Below are 20,731 nucleotides of genomic sequence, written 5' to 3' on the forward strand. Positions count from 1 at the left end.
GCGACACAGAGAGCGGGTCACTCCTGCACCGTTTAGGGGAAAGGATTAATTTCGCCAGTTAATTCCTTCCCCCCGGCCCGGCGGTGGGGGAGGGCTCATGCGCGTTGCCATGGGTGCCAGAGGAGCACCCAGAAAGTTGCGGGAGAGGGGCGGGGAGAAGGGGCCGTGCCGCCCGCCGGGGCTTAGTGCCCGCCCGGCGCCGCGCTGAGTGCCCGTGGGCAGCTGCTCTCGCCGCGGCGGCTGAGTCGCCCACCTGCTGCCTACGGCTGGCGGCGGGGGAGGGAGGGAGGAAAGGGATAAACTTCAAACTTGGCCGGGCGTGCAGGGAGCCGCATGGATGTGTCCGTCCCTCGGCGCTGACTCGCAGCCCGCGGCGCGCTGTGGGGCGGCCGCTGCCCGAGGAGCGCGGGGCGCCGCCGCGCCGCTTCCTCCGCCGCCAGCCATGGGGCGCGGGGCTCAGCCCGGCCCCTGAGCGCGACGCCTCGCCCCCCCGCTCCGGGCTTCCGCCGCCTCCCCGCCCGCCGCCACCTGCCTCTCAGAGCTCCGCTGCGCCGCTGCCGACCTGAGGCCCTGGGCATCGGCTTCTCTTCGCGCTGCAGCCCGACCGATATGGAGACGTCCGCGGGAAGCCGCCGGGAGTGATCCCCGCTTTCTCACCGACCCATTTGGCCGTCCCCTCGGCGCCCGCGCTCGCTCCGATGGAGCTGGAGGAGACGCCGCTCGCCACCCCAAAGACCATGCTTCTTATGCTAAGGAAAGTTCGCAAGAGGCGGGAGATGCTGCTGCAGCAGCTGGGCTTCATCTGCGCCATCCTCTTCTTCGCCTGGTGCATGTCCAGCCTTCTCTCCAGAGCGGGTGAGTGGCAGTGGCGGCGGGACCGGCGGACCCCGGCAGGGCCGGGCGGGTGGCTGGGACGGCCCGGGGACTGCAGCTGCCCCGGGGCGGCCGGGCTTTGGCGGGGTCAGGCGGCGGTGGCTGTTCCCGTTTGGAGACTCCCAGTGGAAATGCCCCGGCGTGCGGGCGAGGCGGGGGAGCAGCGCGGGTTCCTCGGGAGAAAGCCCAGCTCCGGGCGGATGCGCGGTCGCAGCCGCGGGGAGAGGGGGAAGCTGTGCCGCTGGCGCCTGCCCGTCCGCGGCTCCCTGGCCCCGAGCCCGCCGCGCCTCTCGGGTCGGGAACCGAAAGGGCACCACGGGGCAGCTCTGTGCCTGGGAACGGCCCTGAAGGAGTTTTCCCCCTGCCGTTGCATCAGAGTGGAGTTGTCTCCAGCCGCCACTGGTCCCCTCTGCAACTTCGGGCTACCTTCCGTTTTGTCCTTAGGTTGTAAACCTCCATCAGCTATAGCTGCTTCTTTTCTCAACCTCACACGCACCCCCAACACCTCTCCCCCCGTTACAGTATAGATTTGACAGAAAATTCTGCATTTTAGGCTAGGAACAGTGCTAATCTTACGTTTTGCAGAGAGAGTATTGTACAGTCTTCTACATCCTTTGTGCAACTGCTGTATTGGTAAACTGATGCATTTATAATTAACCATATCATTCCCACTTGTTTTTCTGCCTGCTGGCACAGTTTGGGCTGTAAGTGTGCAGTTTCAGGTCCTCATCCTGCAATATGCTTCGTATCCCTCAAATACAAAGTCTAAGGTTGCTGGGACAGCACTTGGGTCTTTAGGTAGGGCTGCCAGCAGTCCTTGAAGATTTAAGAACAAAATCAACTAAGCCCATCACTGAGCATCTCCGTTTAATATAAGAAACTCAGATTTCAGCACAATTAGGATGGGTCATCTGCTTAAATTATAGCTGAAGTTCAAGTGTGTGCTTTAAGGAAGAAAAATCTGCTGGAACTTGTCACAGTTTGTATGCTCTTGTGCTCAAATTATTGCCTGGCGTGTTTGAGCTGCATCTATGATGGCAACAAGCCATCCATATAAGAATTCAGTGTCTTAGACCATATTACCATATTGCTCATCTTAAAACTTTCAACTTGAAAACAAGTAATGGGGTTATGAATATGTTTGCACAGCTTGAGGTTTTTTTTTTGGTGCAGTTGTTGTGTTCTGGAACTTTTTTATGTTTTCATGAAAAATGTCATGACTAATGAAAGTTTTTAATCTCCTGGGTTATCAACTAAATCCCTCATAACCTAATTTTTGATAGTATGCTGCATCAGGTAGGGGTTTTTTTTTTAGCTGGCTAATTTGGAGTACATATTATCCATAAACACCGACCATCTGTTGTCTATGTTTCTTATAACTGTGGCTCAGAATATTTTACTCTTGATAAACTAACTTCCAAACAAGATTTCTTTTTCCAAGAGTCACTAAGAAAACACAAGCATTACATGATGACTGTATAAACTAAAATTGGCCAAGGAAGAATTTTTGTTGTTATTATATTCATTTGAAATAAATAAGATTGAGGTGGAAGTGATTTAATTAAGAGGCTCTATTCTTTCTTTGATTATTATAATTGCATACGGTACATGATATCACAAGTGCACCTGTACTCTCTTTAACAGGTTTCATTGAGAATGCTTCTGGAATATGAGTTTTGGCAAAAGCTCCATTGACTGCTAAAAAAGTTCGGTTTTTTTAAGACTTATGAGGATTCACTGTGATTTCCATTTTCTTTGACAAGTTATGAATGGTTTGATATTATTAAGCATACCCAAGACTGAAAAGTTCAGAATAAACTGAAATGTAACTGGAACATATCCATATGCATTTTTATTTTTTCATGAAAGCAGTAATGTAATATGTGCAAGTACAGATGACTAAATGGAAGTGTGATTTTTGCTCATGTCAGCATAACTGGGCTGGTTTCATCTATAGGAACTGCTAAGTGTTGACTTTCACAGGTACAGGCTTCAGCATTTGCTTGCTGCAGAATATTTTCCTGCTGTGAGTAACAGCCTAGTGTTCTGATAGTTCTGATAGCCAGGACATGCCAAGAGCTTGGATGTGGTGCCTGGTTGCACCCTTTGGAGCTAGGGGCACCTAGCACATGTCTGTTGTCACGTGCTCCAGTCACACCTCGGATTTTGCTCCATTTGCATTCTGATGGTCTGTCCATGCTCCTTGATAGTGGGCACATGTAGTCCAGTTGGGATGATGCAGGAAAAAATTTGTGCTAGTGGGCATAACATCTTTTTATTTAATATAGGCCAAGATTCAGCTATTCCAGACAGAAGCATTGTATCAGGAATGTGGAGGAATAGAAGGTTGATGGCATCGCCTAATGGGACACACGAAGAGAACTGTACAGAGCCAGGTGAGATGGGAAAACTTTGCAATGTCCTGTAAGCTCTTGAGATGTATTGGGTAGTTTTGTCATGACCAACCAAGCTGCAGTGATGTGTAACCACCAGCGTTAAACTCAAAAAACCCCAACAAACCAGAACTGTTCTGTGTAGAAATAAGGTTTATTGTGCTACATAATGACATGATTTTATGTATCAAAGGTAATGTTTAGTTAGAGGAATGTTTTGGGATCATTTTGAGACTAGTGCTGACAATTTGATTTCTGTAGTTTAGTTCCTTTGGTGATTATTCATTTCTGTCCAGCTGATGCTGTGTATATTGCACAAGTCATGAGAGCCGTGCTCCTCTTAAAACTGTGGGTAGCTAAACATGCAGTGTTTTAGATGGCATCTGAGCACAGTGATTTATGTTCATTACCATTACACAGTTAATCATGTTTTGCTAGTTTAATGATAAACTATGTATTCAGAGTAGGAATTTATGTTGTGTGGAGGGGGATGATAAGATAAGTGATATGGAAACCCTGGAATCCATTTTACTTCAGGATATCTATCTTGGCCAGGCAAAAAAAATTGATTGAGGGCAGGAATAGATGATGCATTTTAGTATCAGTGTTAGTCCACAATGCTTTCATCTTCCCATCTGTCTTTCCAGTGTGTATTTCCTTTCTCTCTTTCCTGACTCTCTGCGGTTTATGGTGTGTGGGAGATGAGACATTTTGCCAATGGCACTAGCCAAGTTAATTTAAAGTTCAGATTTTTTTTTTTAATGTGACTCTTTGATAGCAATGGAGTCTGTGCCTTCTTGCCAACAGTGTCAAATGATTTCTAGGATACCATCAGCCCCAGGTACTAGGAGAGTTTGGAGCAGTATTCCTGCCCTCATGTACATGTTTGTTGTAATACTGAGGTGCCTGTTGTATAGATTGAGGATCACTACTGTGCTTATACACTCCTAAAAGAGGGGTGGAAGAACATTGCTCAAAGTATGTGGGTCCAAAAGTTTTAAGTGTATCTTCTTGATGTCCAAGAGCTTCCCTGTACTTTTGTTACGAACTTCATGGGTCAGTTTGCTGTGTTCTGCATCTGTAACCTTATGATGCTCTTGATTTGTATGGCAAAGTTGTTCACAAACAAGGAAGAACACAGAAAGGAGCTTTTGAAAATACATAATGATTCTTGATGAGTAGTCAGAAAATACTATTCTTTCCTACTCCTCTTTCATTTTCCTCCATATGTGTGGATGCATCAATGTGATCATGTTTGAGCACATACTTGGGAGTCCAGGCAATGGAGGCCACAAAATTGTAGAAGCTAGATCAGAAAGATACCTGTCAAAGTTCTGATGGGGACTTCCATTTAGCATGAATGAGAACTTTTTCACAACGATATGATAAAAACTACCAAGGCAAAAACATGCTTGCATGTAAATTGGAATTCCAGAAGCAATGCTGACTTCTTCACATGTTTAAAACAAATAGTTCGGCTTTCTCCATTCTTCTAAAATTGTAAGAATAATTTAAGAACGATTGGAATAGATAAATACAGCTGTGTCATTTTGATGTGCTTTCTGAAATTCAGGTCTCTGAGGTGCGCTTTTCTCTGTAACCACAAGAGATGGACACAAGGGAGGCCCAAATGTGCCTCAGGATGCTCAAGTTCTAAGAAAAATATCACAAGACTTGTGTTAAATTAATAATTTCCAATCACAGTGATGGTAGTAGCCTTTCTTTTAAAAAGTGTTTCTTCAGTTAGAACACAGATTTCCAGATCAAATCTGTCACAGGATTGCAATTGTAGCATTTTTAATCACTTCCTGTTATTCTGCAGTTATGTGCTGCTTATCACTGTGTATCTTCTGCAGCTGAAGGAGGAATTGAGATGCTGCAAGAGTGACTAGATGTAAGCTGCAAATAAAGGGAACATCTGAAAATAGCTGAAAGTGATGTTGGGCAGGAGTGGGTCCATAAGAACCCATTGTTGTTGTTGCTCAGTAACAACTTCTGTAGATTTGGGATAGGGTTTTTTGTTGGCTTTGTTTTTTGTTCTTTTGTTTTTTTCAGTGCATGAGATGCTGACTTGCTTTTTTTTTCTTTTTACTTTTTTTCATTCTTGTCTGGTAGCCAGGGATTGAGATTTGTCATGTAACGAGAAGGTAGCAATGACTGAACACTCATCAAAAAGGAGCAAGTAGCATAGCTCATCTTTGTGGGAATGTAGCTTCCCATGAATATACACATCCCATGATGTGTAATCACATGACTACAGAGAGAGAAGTCCCAGGAAAGGTCAAGAGACTTGATGGAGATTGCATAGAAAATCGGTGAGAGTGTGGATTTTCAGTTGGAATATGAATACGTGGTTCCCTGTAGGCTCCTTTATGAGATGTACTTGTTCTTACCTGTGTCATTTCTGTGTCTGCTCTAAGCATGAGGGGCCGTACAAATGCATGGCTGTATGTATGGTATGTAGCAGTTTTCTTTTGTTATGTGGATGTTTTTATATGTTTTTAGGGTACAAGGATTTCACAGTACCTTGAGAAATACAGGTTCTTGCTGAGAGCCTGTTAATCCCTTGTGTCATTGCTGTGCCATTGATGTGCTCCCTTTTCTTTAGCTTTCCACACAAGTCTGCAGCCTTACCTCCCTTTTTCCAAAGGCTTTCAATGAAGTTAATATATTTACCACTTCACACAGTTTTCTTATTTACGTGTAAGTAAATAAAATAAAAATCCTTATTGTTAGAAATGGCAGCTATAGAAGTTTGTAAGACCATGAGATCCCTGCACTTCATGACACTGGCAAGAAAGGCTCACCCTTTGTAATATATCTTGGGATAAAAAGTCCGTGAACTTCTAGAAGTAATGTTAGAAGCTTGTGGGAGTTGCTATCTTTCAGAAACTCAGATAATCTACACTGTTTGAGATTAGTCTCATTTGCTGAAGTAGATAATTTTGTATTGTGTTTTTCTGGAAACATTGATAATGTTTCTGGGGCCATTGTATCAGAAGAGAAAAAATGCTGAAGTCTTGGCAATGCTGTTTTTAACAAGAACCAGAGGACCCTGAAAAATGAAAAGAAAATATATGTATGTGTGTGTATATAACTAGAGGAGATTAAAGATTCCATTAAAGATCCTTCCTGGCTTTAAACTTCCCCATTGTTGAAAGCTCCTCTACCATGATAAGATATTGGTCTTTATGTTGTTCTGGATGCTAAAGGGCTTGTAGATTGTATGTAGAAGGCTCTTGACTTCAGAAATTTCATGAGAGCCTGAGATTTTTGAACTATGAATTTTATGTTTATTTGGTGTTGAGTAACTCTCTGGATGGCTGCTGTGGGTATTCCTCTTGGAAGGAAACCAAACTACCTTTTCTTTATGGGTCTGGGTAGATTTCTGTGGGAGGAGGAGTTGACCTGACCCTCACTTAAAGCAGGGAGATCAGAAAGGAGGAGTAGTTGTCTCTAGTATCTTAACATATCTCATTAGTTTGCAACCGATTTTTTTGCCTTATCCAAGCTCTCACTTCCATCTGCCATCAGCTCGCTAGCTTGCAGTGCCATCTGCCCAGCAAGTCTGATTTGTAGCTTCTCTGCTCCGATGGCTTGCCTCTTGTTTCAAAATGTTCCTATGTCTCCATGTCCTCCAGAACTCCAAGTAATGTTTCCAGGGCACTTACAAGGTGGGGTGACCGGGTGTCATGATGTTTCTTACCACATCACTCCACTGGGGCTTGTGAGGCTATTAAACAACTGATCCAGACTCTGCTGTTGCGAATATTTTCAAGTAATCCCTGTATACAGACAGAGAATTTTTTTTTTTCTGTGAATCAGAAATGTATGGGAATTTATTTCCATTGTCTTCTGACATTAGTCAGTGAGTGGCCTTGAAGCAGAAAGGCAGGGGGATTTTCTTGCCCATGGTTTTTCAACCATGGACAGTTCATGAACTACACTGGTTTTAAATAGTTGGTGATTTGGTTCAAGCATGTTCCTCCCATTGTTATTAGTGGCTAAAGATTAGTTGTGGACTGGGGGGAAAGATGGTTAGCATTTCTTCCTGCGCCGTGCTGCATTTTTAGTTTTCAATTAAACGGCACATTGTAGCAATGTAGCACTGTTCTTGCAATGAGAGTAAAAGAATCAGTCCTCTACAGTAAGGTGTGTTTTCCAGTAGCATGTGTGCAACTGAGTTCTGAGTCAGGATCAAAGTCATTAAGTTTGTGTATGTTTTACACTGTTAGTTATAACCTTGGGGACTCATGTGAGATGTGATGCATTGTAGAGGAACTATAGAAGTCTTAGACAGTTTTGTTAGTGTACCACAGACAGAACAAGATCCTGTTATTTTTTGCTGCAAAAATTGATGATGACTAGCGAAGACAGGACTGACTCTTCCAAGCAATTTTCCAAAGGTGCAGAAGAAGTTATTTCTTACACACTTGTAGTAAAGACATTATAGGAACTATTGATTTCCATTAGTTTTATTTAACAAACACAGTGCTTATTTAAATGCATAACATGATGGATTGATGTATCCTTTTTTTCCTTAGTTCTTATAGAAACCTTAATATAGAAGATCATAAACTTAGAGTAATAAATGCTGGTGGAATATGTAATTTTGTGCTGATGTAAATTTTCTGTAAACAATATGATAGTATGTATTTCTTTTAAACAATGCGCTCATGATCTTCCCTAGATCAAACTTCCGTTTGTAGCAGGGATAAATGCCTTAGACCTCCACTTTTAAGGATGTGGTATTAATAATTTCACTGTAAACCTTTGTTTCATGAACAGCCTAAAAATTAGTAAGCTCAGCATGACCTGCATGTGCTCTTACTGTGCATTCATACAATACCTAGCACAGAAAGACCATGGTCTCATTGAGATAATACAGGAAATTACTGTGTTCTGTTATTTGCAAATATTCCCCACTTGCATATTAGTCAGACTTGTTCTCTGCCTTGATGCATAGAATATGTGAAACTATTGCAGTATGATAGATTTATCGATAGTGCATAAATGTGGATTTAAAATATTTTGTCACTCCAGTGTGTTATGCCCTGAAAGACCAGGAACATTATCAGCCATAAACATTCTATTTTTGTATTGGTCTAAAAGGAAATGAAAATGAAGAAAGGTTTAAGAAAAAATTTCTTAGTTACTTTATGCATATGGTGTTCACATAACATATAGGTGCAGTGTCCTGTGAATGTGTATTTATTTATGTAGTTGAAACACTAATCAGCCTGCATTGTAGCTTATTTCTGTAGCCCTTTGTCATATGATGGTGCGGTTTTAATTGTTTTGGGCTTGCTTCGGGTTGTTCCCCCTCACCCAGTGACTCCAGACTCTCTCTTGTCCCTGTAGATGCTGACTGGTAAACTTTATTGATTGTGATCTCATTTGCATGGCTTCTGATTCTGGGGAAGATACATGTGTGACAATGTAAAACTACTTTTAGTGGGATAGTTGATGGCAAATGACAAACACTTTATTACAAGTTTTTCTTATGTGACTGCCAAGGTCTCCTAAATCAGAATTCACACCTATGTTGAGGTTGAACTTCTGACATTTTTGTATGGCCTATGAATGTGGGTATTAAATGGTTATGCAGGTGGGTGTAGTTGAAGTTAGTTGGGAAAAATGGAGGGGTTTTTGGTTGTGTTGGGTTTTTTTGTTTTGTTTTGTTTTGCTTGTTTGTGGTTTTTCTGTGAACCAGTGTAGGAAATGTGCTTTGGCTGAACATAGAATTTGGAAAATAATCATCCTTCTTTTTGAGCTGTTCATTTTCTAGCAGCGTATTAATACTGGCATCCAAAATAGTAGAAAGAAATGACACAAACATCTCTCTGTGCTTTGACTCAACCTGCCAGCAGCATCCCCTGGAGAACTGAGAACAGAAAACGAGCTCCAGGGTAATTTATCCATTTCACCAGGTCTAGGTGTCAAGTTTGCTGGAAGCAGTTTAACACACAGTAAATTAAGGTCTGACTAAAATGTCGTGTAGAGATGTAGTAAACAAAGGCAAATTAAACAAATATTATTTTCTTATGTTACTGTATATTCTTAAACCTAGTAAAAATATTACTTAATATAATCTTTATTTCATATGACTCAGATTTATTTGCAGTTGGCTTGGGTCCAGTTGAAGCACGCTGTGGATAAGGACTTTTATAAACTAAGTCTTTGCTTTGAAACCAAGAAGCAGGCCTTAAACAAAAATTCAAATTTTTAAAATGTAGCCACTTCAGAACTAAATTTAATGTCTGTGGACACAGGTTCATACTTGAAACATCCAGGTTGAATGCTCTGGAGTGCTAGATTAAGATCTCAAGTTTCCTGTATAAGCCCAGCTTTAGTATTTAGATACCTGATTTGCCTGTATATCAAACCACATTACCTGAGCATTCCGTAGATGTTAATGTAGCAATAGTGCAACATCTCTTTTTCTGTAACTGCAGACAACTCAGCCAGAGACCAGCTGTGTAAATTACTGGCCTGAGGTGAAAGAGGAAATGTGCGATAGAATCAAGTCCAGATACCTCAGTTTAGATTTGGGCTCCTGGAAAAATGATGTTTGAACGAAAGTTTGGGCTAGTATGACCTCCTGAAGTTCCATCCAACCTGATCTGTCCTGTGGTATGGTATGGAAGTCAAATGAATTACATTTCACTCAGGATATATTTGAAATCCTGAATTTGGGATTTCAAAATCAAAGTTAACGAGACTTGGGCGTGCAGCTCTCTGTGGTGTTGCTGACTGATTCACCTTTAGTGGGGGATAATGTGTGTGTATTTGGATACGTTCTTCTCTAGTATGACTGTGGAGATAGACTGTTTTGTGGATATGTGCCCCATTTTCCACTCAGAAAATGGTGATGTTGGTATAAAAGGTGTGTTTAAATGTACCCATCCTTGTCCATGTCTGATTTCACTTCTGTGATGTTGCCTTGTACTTGAGCTGAGCCTGAAAGCACTGCTGTCTCGCCTTGTATCACGTGCAGTTGTTGCCGCACCTGACTTTCGTAGGAAGTGGGTTGAAAAGGCCTTGTAAATCAGCCTGTGAGCATTAATCCATACTCCAGGGCTTGGCCTAGCACTGTCTTTATGAGATACTGGGTTGCTTGACAGATGCTAAAACACTGGATTCATCTCTTCATCTCTGTGCTCTCAGTGTTTCATCAGTCTGTGACTTGGACCACCAGTGTGGAGGATTCAGACAAAACTGTACAAGCGCAGAACCGGGCTGCAGGGAAGTAGATTGTGAAACGCACCTGGAGATAGAAGATTGTCACCAGAAGCTGCAAGAGGGATGGAGAAATTTGGGGGTTGGAATTGTGGGGTAGAAAGGCTAATATTATCCTGTCAGGCATCCTGGAGCTGGAGGATGGATGAAAGAGACATGTGAGTGAAGGGAGACTGAATTTGGATCGTGAACCATGGGAGAATCTTGGGAATAGCAAGGCAAAGAGGTAGGCCCTGGGAAGTAGTAAGTAAAGAAATTGATAAAAGAAAATGAAAAATCAAAATGTAGAGAGAGGTTTGGTTTTGGTTGGGCAAGAAATCTAGAACTTCATTATGGTAAATTAGTTTTAAACTTTGTTCTGCCAATATTTCTGATAAAAACCCTTATAATTGTTTTTTTCTGAAGTTACAAAATTTTATTATACATATTTAGTTCTGTATTCATTATGATTTACAGAATAGATGTGGTTACCCACCTAGCAGGCTGAAAATACTCCCTGAACCTGCTGACAATTCAACTGGTATCAGTCCTATTCTACCAGGAGGCAAGACTTTCAGGCAGTAAAGAGTGGTGGTTTTCTGTATTATTTGAAGTTGACAGACATTGAAGACATTCTAGTAGAAATTGTAATAGCCTTAGTAACCGAGTCAGATTAATTCCTGCTGGTACTCTACTGGTAAGTTGTAGTACAGCAGAGCAAACACTTCAGATGGAATGCAGGTTACCATGTGTATGTTGTCAGCCAATTGCTTCTTTTTTGCAACATGAGATTAATGGTTTAATATTAATGACAGGTGCTGCATTAACGATGCTGAGGGTGACATTATCTACCCATAGTGAGTAACAGTGGTAAATGTGCCTTCCTGCAAGCAAGAAGATGATAATTTAGACTTTGCGTGTTCAGTTTCCATACATGCTTGTTGGAAGATTCTCAGAGATTGCCTGAACCTGATGAATTATTTTTCCCCTGCATATGATACACTCTGTTGTTTAGTGGGTTGAGGGTAATATGATTGAATCTATTGCTATTCAAAGGTATTTAAACCTTTTAATAGCAAGATGTAAGATATTCACAGATGGTGGGAAACATTTAAACTTCTGGAATGGAATTTCTGAATGATATTTATGTTTAGAAGTTTAAATTGACTAAAATGTGGAAAACAGATTTATTACCCAGTCCCTCCATTTACTTTGAATCAGCTTGTGCTGTGAGTTTTGTGAGCTCCTAGACCAAAACTGACTCTTTGAGAGAAGCAGTTGTTCTTTAGAGCCTCAGGGAGCATATCTGTGCTCATCAATACATCATGACATCAAAACATCAATACAACCATGACAGTTTACAGCAGCTGAGGCTCTGCCCTACAGATTTAGTGCTGGATGGTGGAATGCTGCTTCTGTTTTTCTTTGATGAGGATTTTCTTCTTTTACTTTTCATGCCTTTGCAAAGGTTGCATTCTGTACTTGATTATGTCATGCTTTTTTAAATCTCTCCATAGGATCTTTGACTGCTGTTGCCTAAAATTGTAAGGCTTTTTTTTACCTTCTGAAGCCTTTTGCAAGCCCTCCTCTTCCCTGTTGTTGCTGTCCTTTGTCTGCTTCATTTGCCTGCACTGACACTTTGAGATGTTTCCAATGTCCATTTACCTTTTCTTGTTATTTTTATGCAGACCCTTCCAGAGCAGAAGATGAAAAAATTATCTGGGATATTATCACTCCTTTCTTAAATCTCACATCATGAGCCATGAGTACCATGGTGCTCTCAGAAATTGGCCAGCCAGGATTGGCTAGACAGGAAGAAGTCAAAGCTAGCACATTAATTAGTCCTGTTTCAGTGATATTTCACTAGTTGAGAGTGGGAGGTCCATATAGAGCTGTAGTGTTGTCTGTCCTTGTTATGAGATGCAGTGGTAGTCCCTAAGAGTGCCTAATGAAAATGGACAAGGAAAAGCAAAAGGGGACTGAAAAAATGCAAAATGACTTACCCAAAGTCTGCAGAGAAGGTCAGTCACTCGGCTCCATTCCCCACCCACATAATCATAAATTGTAGCCATATTAAGTTCATTGAGCCTGGAGCTGTTGCTGCTGCCACCATCACCTCTCAGCCCTTCTTCCTGATCAGCTCCTGACTTGACTCTTTTACTGTGCTTCTTAAAATGAAAGATACAGCTTTTCACAATAAGTGTTAGCACTCCCCAGCTAGTTATAAGTGGTAGCTCAATGCTACACTACAGAGCTCTTGGCGATTTCTTCCTGTCTTCCACTTAGAGGGAGAAGAAGCCTTGGAATGTATAAATCTTTTTAGTTGTTCCCTAGAAGGGGGTGAGTACATTCCTGGCTGACCCATCTTTGGGCCAGCTGCACTCCACAGAGAATGGAGATGAAAAATTGTGACTAGGGAAGTTGCAGGTCTCTGCTGTGGTGATGTTTCTACCACTGGGGAATGCTTTTTGGGACTGCTGTGTGAGAGGCACTTTGTAAAACACCAACATTGTTGACATACCAGGGATAAAATGAGGACCTCTTGCTGCTTGCAGGCTGAAAAAGGAAAGAAAATGGTCAGCAGTATTTTCTCGTGTGAACAAACCTGTGCTTGTGCCTGACTCAAAGCTCTTTGAAATTTTTTTTTTTTATTTCATGGAGGGTGAGGGGAGGGTGTATCTAGGCCAGTTGACTTTTGAGTGCAGAATATGTACTTCAGATTTGAAGTTAATCAGTTAATCAATTGTGTTTTTCAATACCGTATGTGTTTACTCTAGTTAGTTGGTTGTACAGGGTTGTTTAGTGATAGCACATCATGAGGGAGGTCTTACTTGGAAAGACTATCTGGGATCATCTCCAGAACTGCTTTAATCTGTGGATATTTAGGGCAACTAAGTTTAGTAAGTACTACTTAGGTAATTAAAGGTTGGAGCAGGGCTGCTTTCTCTGCAAGACAGCAGACTGATAATGCGAAGTTAGTCAACTTGGTTCAGTGCTATCTTCTGAATAGCACCGAGCCTGGTCACCCAACTCAGTTGTATTTTTCTGTTGTCTTAGGGGGATTTGAAAGTCAATATTATGTTTCATGTAGTCTAGGAGGTAGCAAAATACCTCAAATTGCTTAGGTTGAAAGGAATACTTAGAGCGGGTTTTGAAACAGTCACGATACCCATTTTGCACTCTGAACTCCAGACTGGCTAAAGGATGATTAGGTCTCTGCTAAATAACTACTTGTGAATTTGTTTTTACTCAGTGTTTTACCAGTTGCTCCCTAGATATAGGTACAAAACCAATTTGCACATGTAAGAAAGATGTTATATTGAAAAAGGATAGTTGCCCATATCATGCAACTTTTTCAGGGTCTTAAAAAGTACTATATAAGTTTCTATGTAAGCTCAATGGCTTTTAAAATTGTTCATATTTGGTGGAGTGCATGAAATTATTTGCAGAATCTCTTGGCTTTATTGAACACTTCCAAAATTTGATGTTTTCTCCCCCATTCTACTCGTTGCTGGATTGAATACTACACAAATGTCACTAGCATTACTATTATTCTGGGATGAAATTGCAGATGGAGTGGGAATAATGATGTGTGTACTCTATGCTTCTTACAAATAAAATTGTAATCTTCACAACTAAAATTCTTTCCTTCCATTCAGTAACCGATTCCAAATATTTTGGTCCTACTGCATTGCTGACTCCAGGCTGGACTATGAATTAAGCAGTGCAGTTCAGCTCTGAGGAACCTCTGAGGATACTTTCTGACACAGGCTCAACTCTGTGGGTTAAATCAGTCCTCCAAAAGGTTTTCATCTGTGAGAGGATGCACATCTGGTAATTTGTGGAAGAGGTGAGAACCTCCTGTATCCAAAGTGTGAAGAGGAGAATGGCTGTGTTGGTCAATGCTGGCTGTGTGCCTGTCTGTGCTAAGACTTGTGACATCTCACTGGGCTCAGACTGTGATAGGGGGTGATACGTCCTGATGCTTGAGTGCTAACAGACATGACCCCAAACTGAGATCTTGAGCATTATTATAAGAAACCAGATTATTATCTGTTTTGTGTAGAAGACTAAGTTCAGTGACTAAGTACTTAGTGGAGAGAAGTTTTTTGTTCTTTTTGTTTGGACTTTTTTTTACAACAAAATCTTGCATCTCCTTTTGTAAGTAACAGATACTTTGTAAGTCTGTTGTTTTAATGGCAATTTTATTACAGTAGCTGTAGAAATTTGTGTTTGGTAGTTCTGTGCATTGACATGAAACATACCCTCAATTCTAGCTGTGCTTGCAGCAGTGAATTTCTTTGGAACTTTACCCTATATTCCTTCACTCCAGAAAAAAACCTTTTTTTTTTTATTCTCCAGGGAGCAAAAATATAATTCAACACTAGCAGGGAACCCTGATCTCTTTATTCCTTCTACAAATATTACCTATTTGGATTGGGCTCTGAACATGGAAAGCATCTTTATAATAGTAAGCCTTGTTCTCCATAGAGAGTGGAGATGATCTTGGATTTCCCAGTGGTAGATTTGCAACTACTTCGGTGCCACAATATAAATTCTGATTTAGAATGAGTGTAAATATGATGTAGCTTGTCAGTGAGGCACCTGTTTCTTGCCCTCAGATCATTCAGTTCATTGCTCTGATTGTTTTTTTTTTCCTCTGCAAAAATACCTTTCCTCCTTTTCTGTCTGTAAAATTGATCTTTTAAATGGGAAAAGCAAATGGTTTGCTTGTTTTAAAGTCATGTAATCAGATTAGGCATTTACAGGAGTAAAAATGCAAATTTACAGTCATTATGTTCCCAAAGAATGCATTTATATTCTGCTAGTATGTGTACTTAAATATTAAGGAAACAGTAGTAATTTTTTTCTTCTTTATGCAAATAATGTAACATACCCTTTGGTGTCGTGCTATTTTAGTTGCACAGTGACTTTATATACTTAATCTTGAAGAGGCATTTGGGTCGTACTATTTAACAGCCGTGGGTAAAAGCCTCTTGCAATTATGAGATTAACAAGAGTTACACTATGTTTTGATTTTCCTGAAGACTGATGCGTGAATACGTGTGTGCTTTGACTGGATATGTGCTTGACTTTATTTTCTCTCTCTTTTGTTTTTTTCCCCGCTATTTTTCCTTTAGAGAAAAATTCTGTTAGCTGAAAGATTTTCAAAGAATGTAAAAGGCTTAAATGCCATAGGTGTTCCTTCACATGCTTCTGTGAGTGCCAGACACCTTTACAGCTGCAAAGTAACAAAATCCAAGAATAGAAATTTGGAATTTGGCTTTACTGGCTGTTGAGCTGTGTGGCCTATGTTTTATGAGAGGATAATTTGATTTTCTTTAAAACAAACTTGGGAAAGTAGTAAGAGTTTTCTCCCTTCTGGGAAAATGTTCACTCTCCAATATATGAAGTTATAAACATATAATTAAAGTTGTGAGGTAAATCATACTGTTGTAAGGTATTAATTGCTGGTAAGTTAATGCTAACTGTAAAATAACTCTGGCTTTTTAGAACATCATGCATCACTGCATTTATTAGTTCTTAACTAAACTATTTAACTTTATGATGTTGAATAATTTTATGGGGAAAAATACCTGCTAATTCAGAGGCTTGAAAATAGTACCAGGTTGGCTTTCATAAATCAGCACAGCTCCTATTTCTTGATGTTGTGTAACAGCTGTTGATGTGATGCTGCAATTTAAACTTCAGAAAAAGCTGATTAGTGTAAACCTCCCACATAGTGTTGAGGACAGGCTGTAGGCACAGCTAAAGTGAAATGACCCATGCAAACATGGTCACATTTCAGTATTATGGGAATAGTCCACTCTTGCAAAGTTAATGTAAATGTGTGTATAGGTTTAGAGGTTTGTATTTATTTACTTTGTTTTGTATTTATTTACTTTAGGTGTTTCGATTATTTTTTTGTTCAGTTGATATTTCCTTGATCTTCTTTTTGAAAACAAAACCTGTGGAGTGTTGCAGTTGAGGTACTGGCACACAGATGGCAGTACCTGGAGGGACCATTTCTGCCTCAGGACCAAGCTGTCTAGAACTGGAAGTTTGTTACAACACTCCATACTACAGTGTGTTCATTTCAGTTTGAAGGGCAGATTTTTAAGTATACTCAAGGTGGATCTAATCCATCATTTCACTTGGCTCACTTGAGCCAATATTCAGATTTAGTACAGCATTTATGCAGAATTTTCACACTGATCATGTAATTGACCTGAAGTTGTTGATCTTGTTGTGAGCTGAGACCTTCCCAATGCCTTGAGTATCCATTGGAGGGGATCACTCATGTTTCAGCCTGTGTTTGGACAAAATGGGGACATAGACTCAGGCAGGAATCAAAGGTTTTGAGTTTGTTGGGGTTTTTTTTTTCTTCAAAGGAGTATTTTGGTGGTGTACTCTTCCTAAGCTGCTGTTCACATCAGTAGGACCCTTATGAACACAGCAAATGCAGCACTGGACTGCTTTATCTAGTGGAAGTTAGGCTCTTGCTATTATTACCTGAGCGTATTATCTGCGTGCCGGTTCTCTGATTTACGTGAGGGATGACATGCTCTTAAGAAGCACTGCTACTCAGAATGGGGAATGGACATTTTATATGTCTTTTCGTCTATTATATTTTCGTGGTCTGTAAGTCTAGTGTGTGAGCTGACCATCTAATGACCTTTAAAAATGCAGCCTTTGGAGAGATGAAGAGGGATTTGTTAGTTGGCAGATTTGTGCTAGCAAGCTTCAGGTTATTTACGGAAGTCTGGAATTTTGTGCTCTTGGATTTAAAGAATACTGTGTAATTCAGATCAAAGGCAAAGTATTAAAATCTTAATTCCACTGAGAGAAGTACCCTTTATTTTGGCATTTTCAGACATTATTCTCGATTCATGTTACTAATGCACCTTATAAAGAGAAAAAAGTTAATGTTTTCTCATAATTTTTTGTGAAATAATTTTTCTTTCACAATAGGACTACGTAGCAGTCTGTGAAGGTTATTTGTAATTTTAAACAGTGAAACTGTTCTGATATTAAATCAGACAAAATCATAGTTACTGTCAGGTGTTTGCATTTCTTCCACTAATTATATAGCGGAAACATTGGCACGTTCAATCTCATTGTCAAAGTACTGAAATATCCCTGTGTCATCAAAACTATTAAACAGTGTATAGGTAGGAGGAGGAAGGAAGGGAACCAAGGGAAAGGACATTTCAAAACTATTACAGTTGCTGTTCTAGAAGAGTGTTTAAATCTGTAGAGATGGAAGATGCTAAATTGCATTTCTGTGAACTTTTACAACCAACTTAAAAATTCATGGGTTATACATCTGAAAAAGATCACAGTGAAACTAATTTGTCTGGTAGAAAGCAAAGTAACCATTGCTTGAAGTGTTTCCCTCTAAAATGATGAAAACTGATCTCAGTGTGCTGTCTGGTGCACAGAAGTACCTTGAATCTTGGTAGATGACTTTGGGTGGTAAAGCAGAAACTGTAAATCTCTGTGTTTGAGGCTGTTTGTTGTCCTTGGCCTGTGGAAAAGTGCCAAATGACAGTAGAAAGTGTTCTATGTGGTCTGAAAGCACTGTGTCATCCTTAAAGTTTAGTTTCTTTACCTCTTTCTGTGCATCCAGAGCTATGGAACAGATACTGGCAGTGTAATAAAGCAAAATGTTCTTGTAGTGTGAGTTGTACCCCTGTCCATAGAAATTCTATCTCTGACAGTGAAATAATGGGGTATAATACTGAAAGCTAATTGATTCCATTCTCATAAAAGTCAGTAAGGAAAATTCCCTTGAACAGGAAAGAGGAATGTGGTATAGAGTGGGATTTTAAGGAGCTCAGTACTTAGATATAGACAGATTCTCTGTGAAATCTTTAGAGTAAATGTGCTCAATTCTCTGGGTCTCAATTGGAGTTGGATGTCTTTGGCAATCTCACTAAGTGCATGCTTAGGTACCTGGACATCTTGGCACTTCAGCAGTAGGGGAGAAGTTAAATAAAACTTTCTATGGTGTTTTAGAAGAACTGTATTTTCTTTCTGAAACGATGTAGGCCTCTAAACATGAATACCTGCAGTGCGTCCAGTAAAGTTGGCGAGGACTTCTGAACACAAAATGAGCTTTTGACAAGTGGATGAGTAGCCCTCACTACAGAATCTTTCACAGTAAACACAAGGAACAGATGAGGGACAGTAAAGCAGCAGAGAGCATAAGTCTCTGACTGTAGGAGAAAACTCATGTTCAAAAGTTAGCAGTTCTTGTGGAGCAGGTTGGGAACTTTGGAGCTATTTTGCCTTGCTAGCAACACTTTCTCATTCATTTTGGACAGGCTTACTAGCAAATGTGCAAGGATGCAAAACTGTTCTGCTGTATGAATCAACTTTAGGATTATAGTTGACATAGTTATAGTCTCTATCTTTTGGGTTTTTATAAGGAGAGGTTTTCTCCTTAAAATTTCCTTGAATTAGTGACCAGTGAGGTGTGACAGAACTAGTCTGGAAATGGAAGGATTTAAGTTTAACCTTTTCAATTAAAATGGCCATAGTGGCTTGTGCTGAATTCAGTCTTACTGAGGTGTGTAAGGAGTACTTTGAACGCAGCTAATCGATCTAGCCTCTCTAGAGGCTTTGGCAGATTTCAGTGCTGTTTCACCTTGCTGCTGGAGTGTAGTGTTGCTCAGGTGGAATGTAGTTGTCTCTTTGCCCACATGAAGGTAGCTCTGCCCAGATGAAATTGCCTAGGGAACCTGCAAGATAAATAGGGAGGTGCTATATTCATGCTTCCTCCAGGGATAGGTAACTGCTAATGCAAACTTCATGGATGATTTATTTACTCAGATTCAATATTAATCCTGGTTTAGTGCAAAATTTGGTAGTTATCTAATCCTCTATGTTTCAAGCCTTATTTGTGCACTTTGACTAAAAATAGTTTTATGCCTCACAAATGTACAATGAAGTTTTGTGTTTTAGACAGAAATGCTGTGCTACAGTAACAGAAGCTGCAGAACACTTGACACTAGGCAGTTATGTTATACTCAAGATACACTTAAATTGTTTCTCAAATCAAACATTGCATTTGAAATAACTCCTCCCTGAAGATACTTAATGACAAAATTACAGACCTTTCAAATGACATACCACATCTTATGCTAGAGTTATTTTAGCTGCAAATTTTAAATAATATTCACCTGTTCAGAAACAGTGATGACAGCATTGTTGGATTTTTTTTACCTGTTTAATATTTGGCTCTTTAGACAGTAGTGAGCACTTACCCTTAAAAGTTTGGTTCCCTGTAGTGCATATTATATTGGCTGTTTATGGTGAGAGTAGCTTGCAAGTGACATTAACCATTTAAAATTGAGCCTGTTAGTCATGGAGACCATGTTTATCCTCAGTGGAGACAAGCATCCTAAATACCCTGTACACTGATAGTCAGATGAATTTGGTGTCTTACTTTTCTGTTCTAAAACAAGCATCCTTTATGTGTTACGTGAGTGAAATTCAGTCTCCAGAGACACAGTTCTAAGTAAGTTTTGGTAATGGCCCAGCTAAGATGGTGGAAAGAAATGTGACCAACTTCTTTCTTAATTTGCTGTTTCTTTGTAATTCCTTTAAGTTTTACCTATGGCTTTTCATTTTGCTTTGACTTGTCTTACGTTTTTGTGAGTTGCTTTCTTCAAGAGACTTTTCTATGTTTTTAGAAGAATTTGTGTATATGTGTCTTTGAATGATGTTTTGTTGTCTCATTTGTGTTGCTGCAGCAATCATAGTTTGTCTCATAGAGCAAGTGACAAGAGATGTATCATATACCTGGACATTTCCTTTATTCATGTCTTACTGATTATATATAGTAGATGGAGGAAGTTTAGAAAGTAAGAAGTAGGATATTGTGTGAACTGTCACCATTTGCATATAGAGAATGTGATTTAAAAATGGCAGCTGATGCTTTCTGCCAGGATTTGGATCTCTCATTGAGTACTAGAAATACTTTAGGACTCTTGTTCTCTCCCTACTCTTCCAGGGCGGCAATTAATCTTCTAAGCACTGTTAGTATAGAGTGCTCCAAATCTACTCTTCTCACCAAGCAGGCGTTGCTGACTTCCTCCTCAGATGCTGCTCGTCACCAAATTTGTCATGCAGGTTCCTTTAGTCAGGCAGCCCAGCCACCCACTGGTGTTGCTTTCTGCCCCAGGCTGCAGCTCAGTGCTCTTCACTTGTGATTGAAACCTGCACTGAAAGATTCAGTTCTT

At 40.4% G+C, this 20,731-nt stretch overlaps 1 protein-coding gene across 2 annotated transcripts in view; it reads left to right on the forward strand.

Annotated features, from left to right (window-relative positions):
- Positions 1-262: 262 nt before the first annotated feature.
- Positions 263-20,731, forward strand: part of SLC24A4 (solute carrier family 24 member 4) — a 90,041-nt gene continuing 69,572 nt past the window's right edge. The window contains exons 1-2 of one of the 2 annotated variants that reach the window (XM_069018119.1): positions 263-855; positions 3,162-3,269. In XM_069018119.1, the coding sequence (XP_068874220.1) occupies positions 699-855; positions 3,162-3,269 (265 nt within the window). In that variant the 5' untranslated portion in view covers positions 263-698. The remainder of the gene's footprint in view (positions 856-3,161; positions 3,270-20,731) is intronic. The other variant, XM_069018117.1, reaches the window with a different exon arrangement.

This window comes from Aphelocoma coerulescens, chromosome 5 (assembly GCF_041296385.1).
Source record: "Aphelocoma coerulescens isolate FSJ_1873_10779 chromosome 5, UR_Acoe_1.0, whole genome shotgun sequence".
Classification (NCBI taxonomy): Eukaryota; Metazoa; Chordata; class Aves; order Passeriformes; family Corvidae; genus Aphelocoma; species Aphelocoma coerulescens.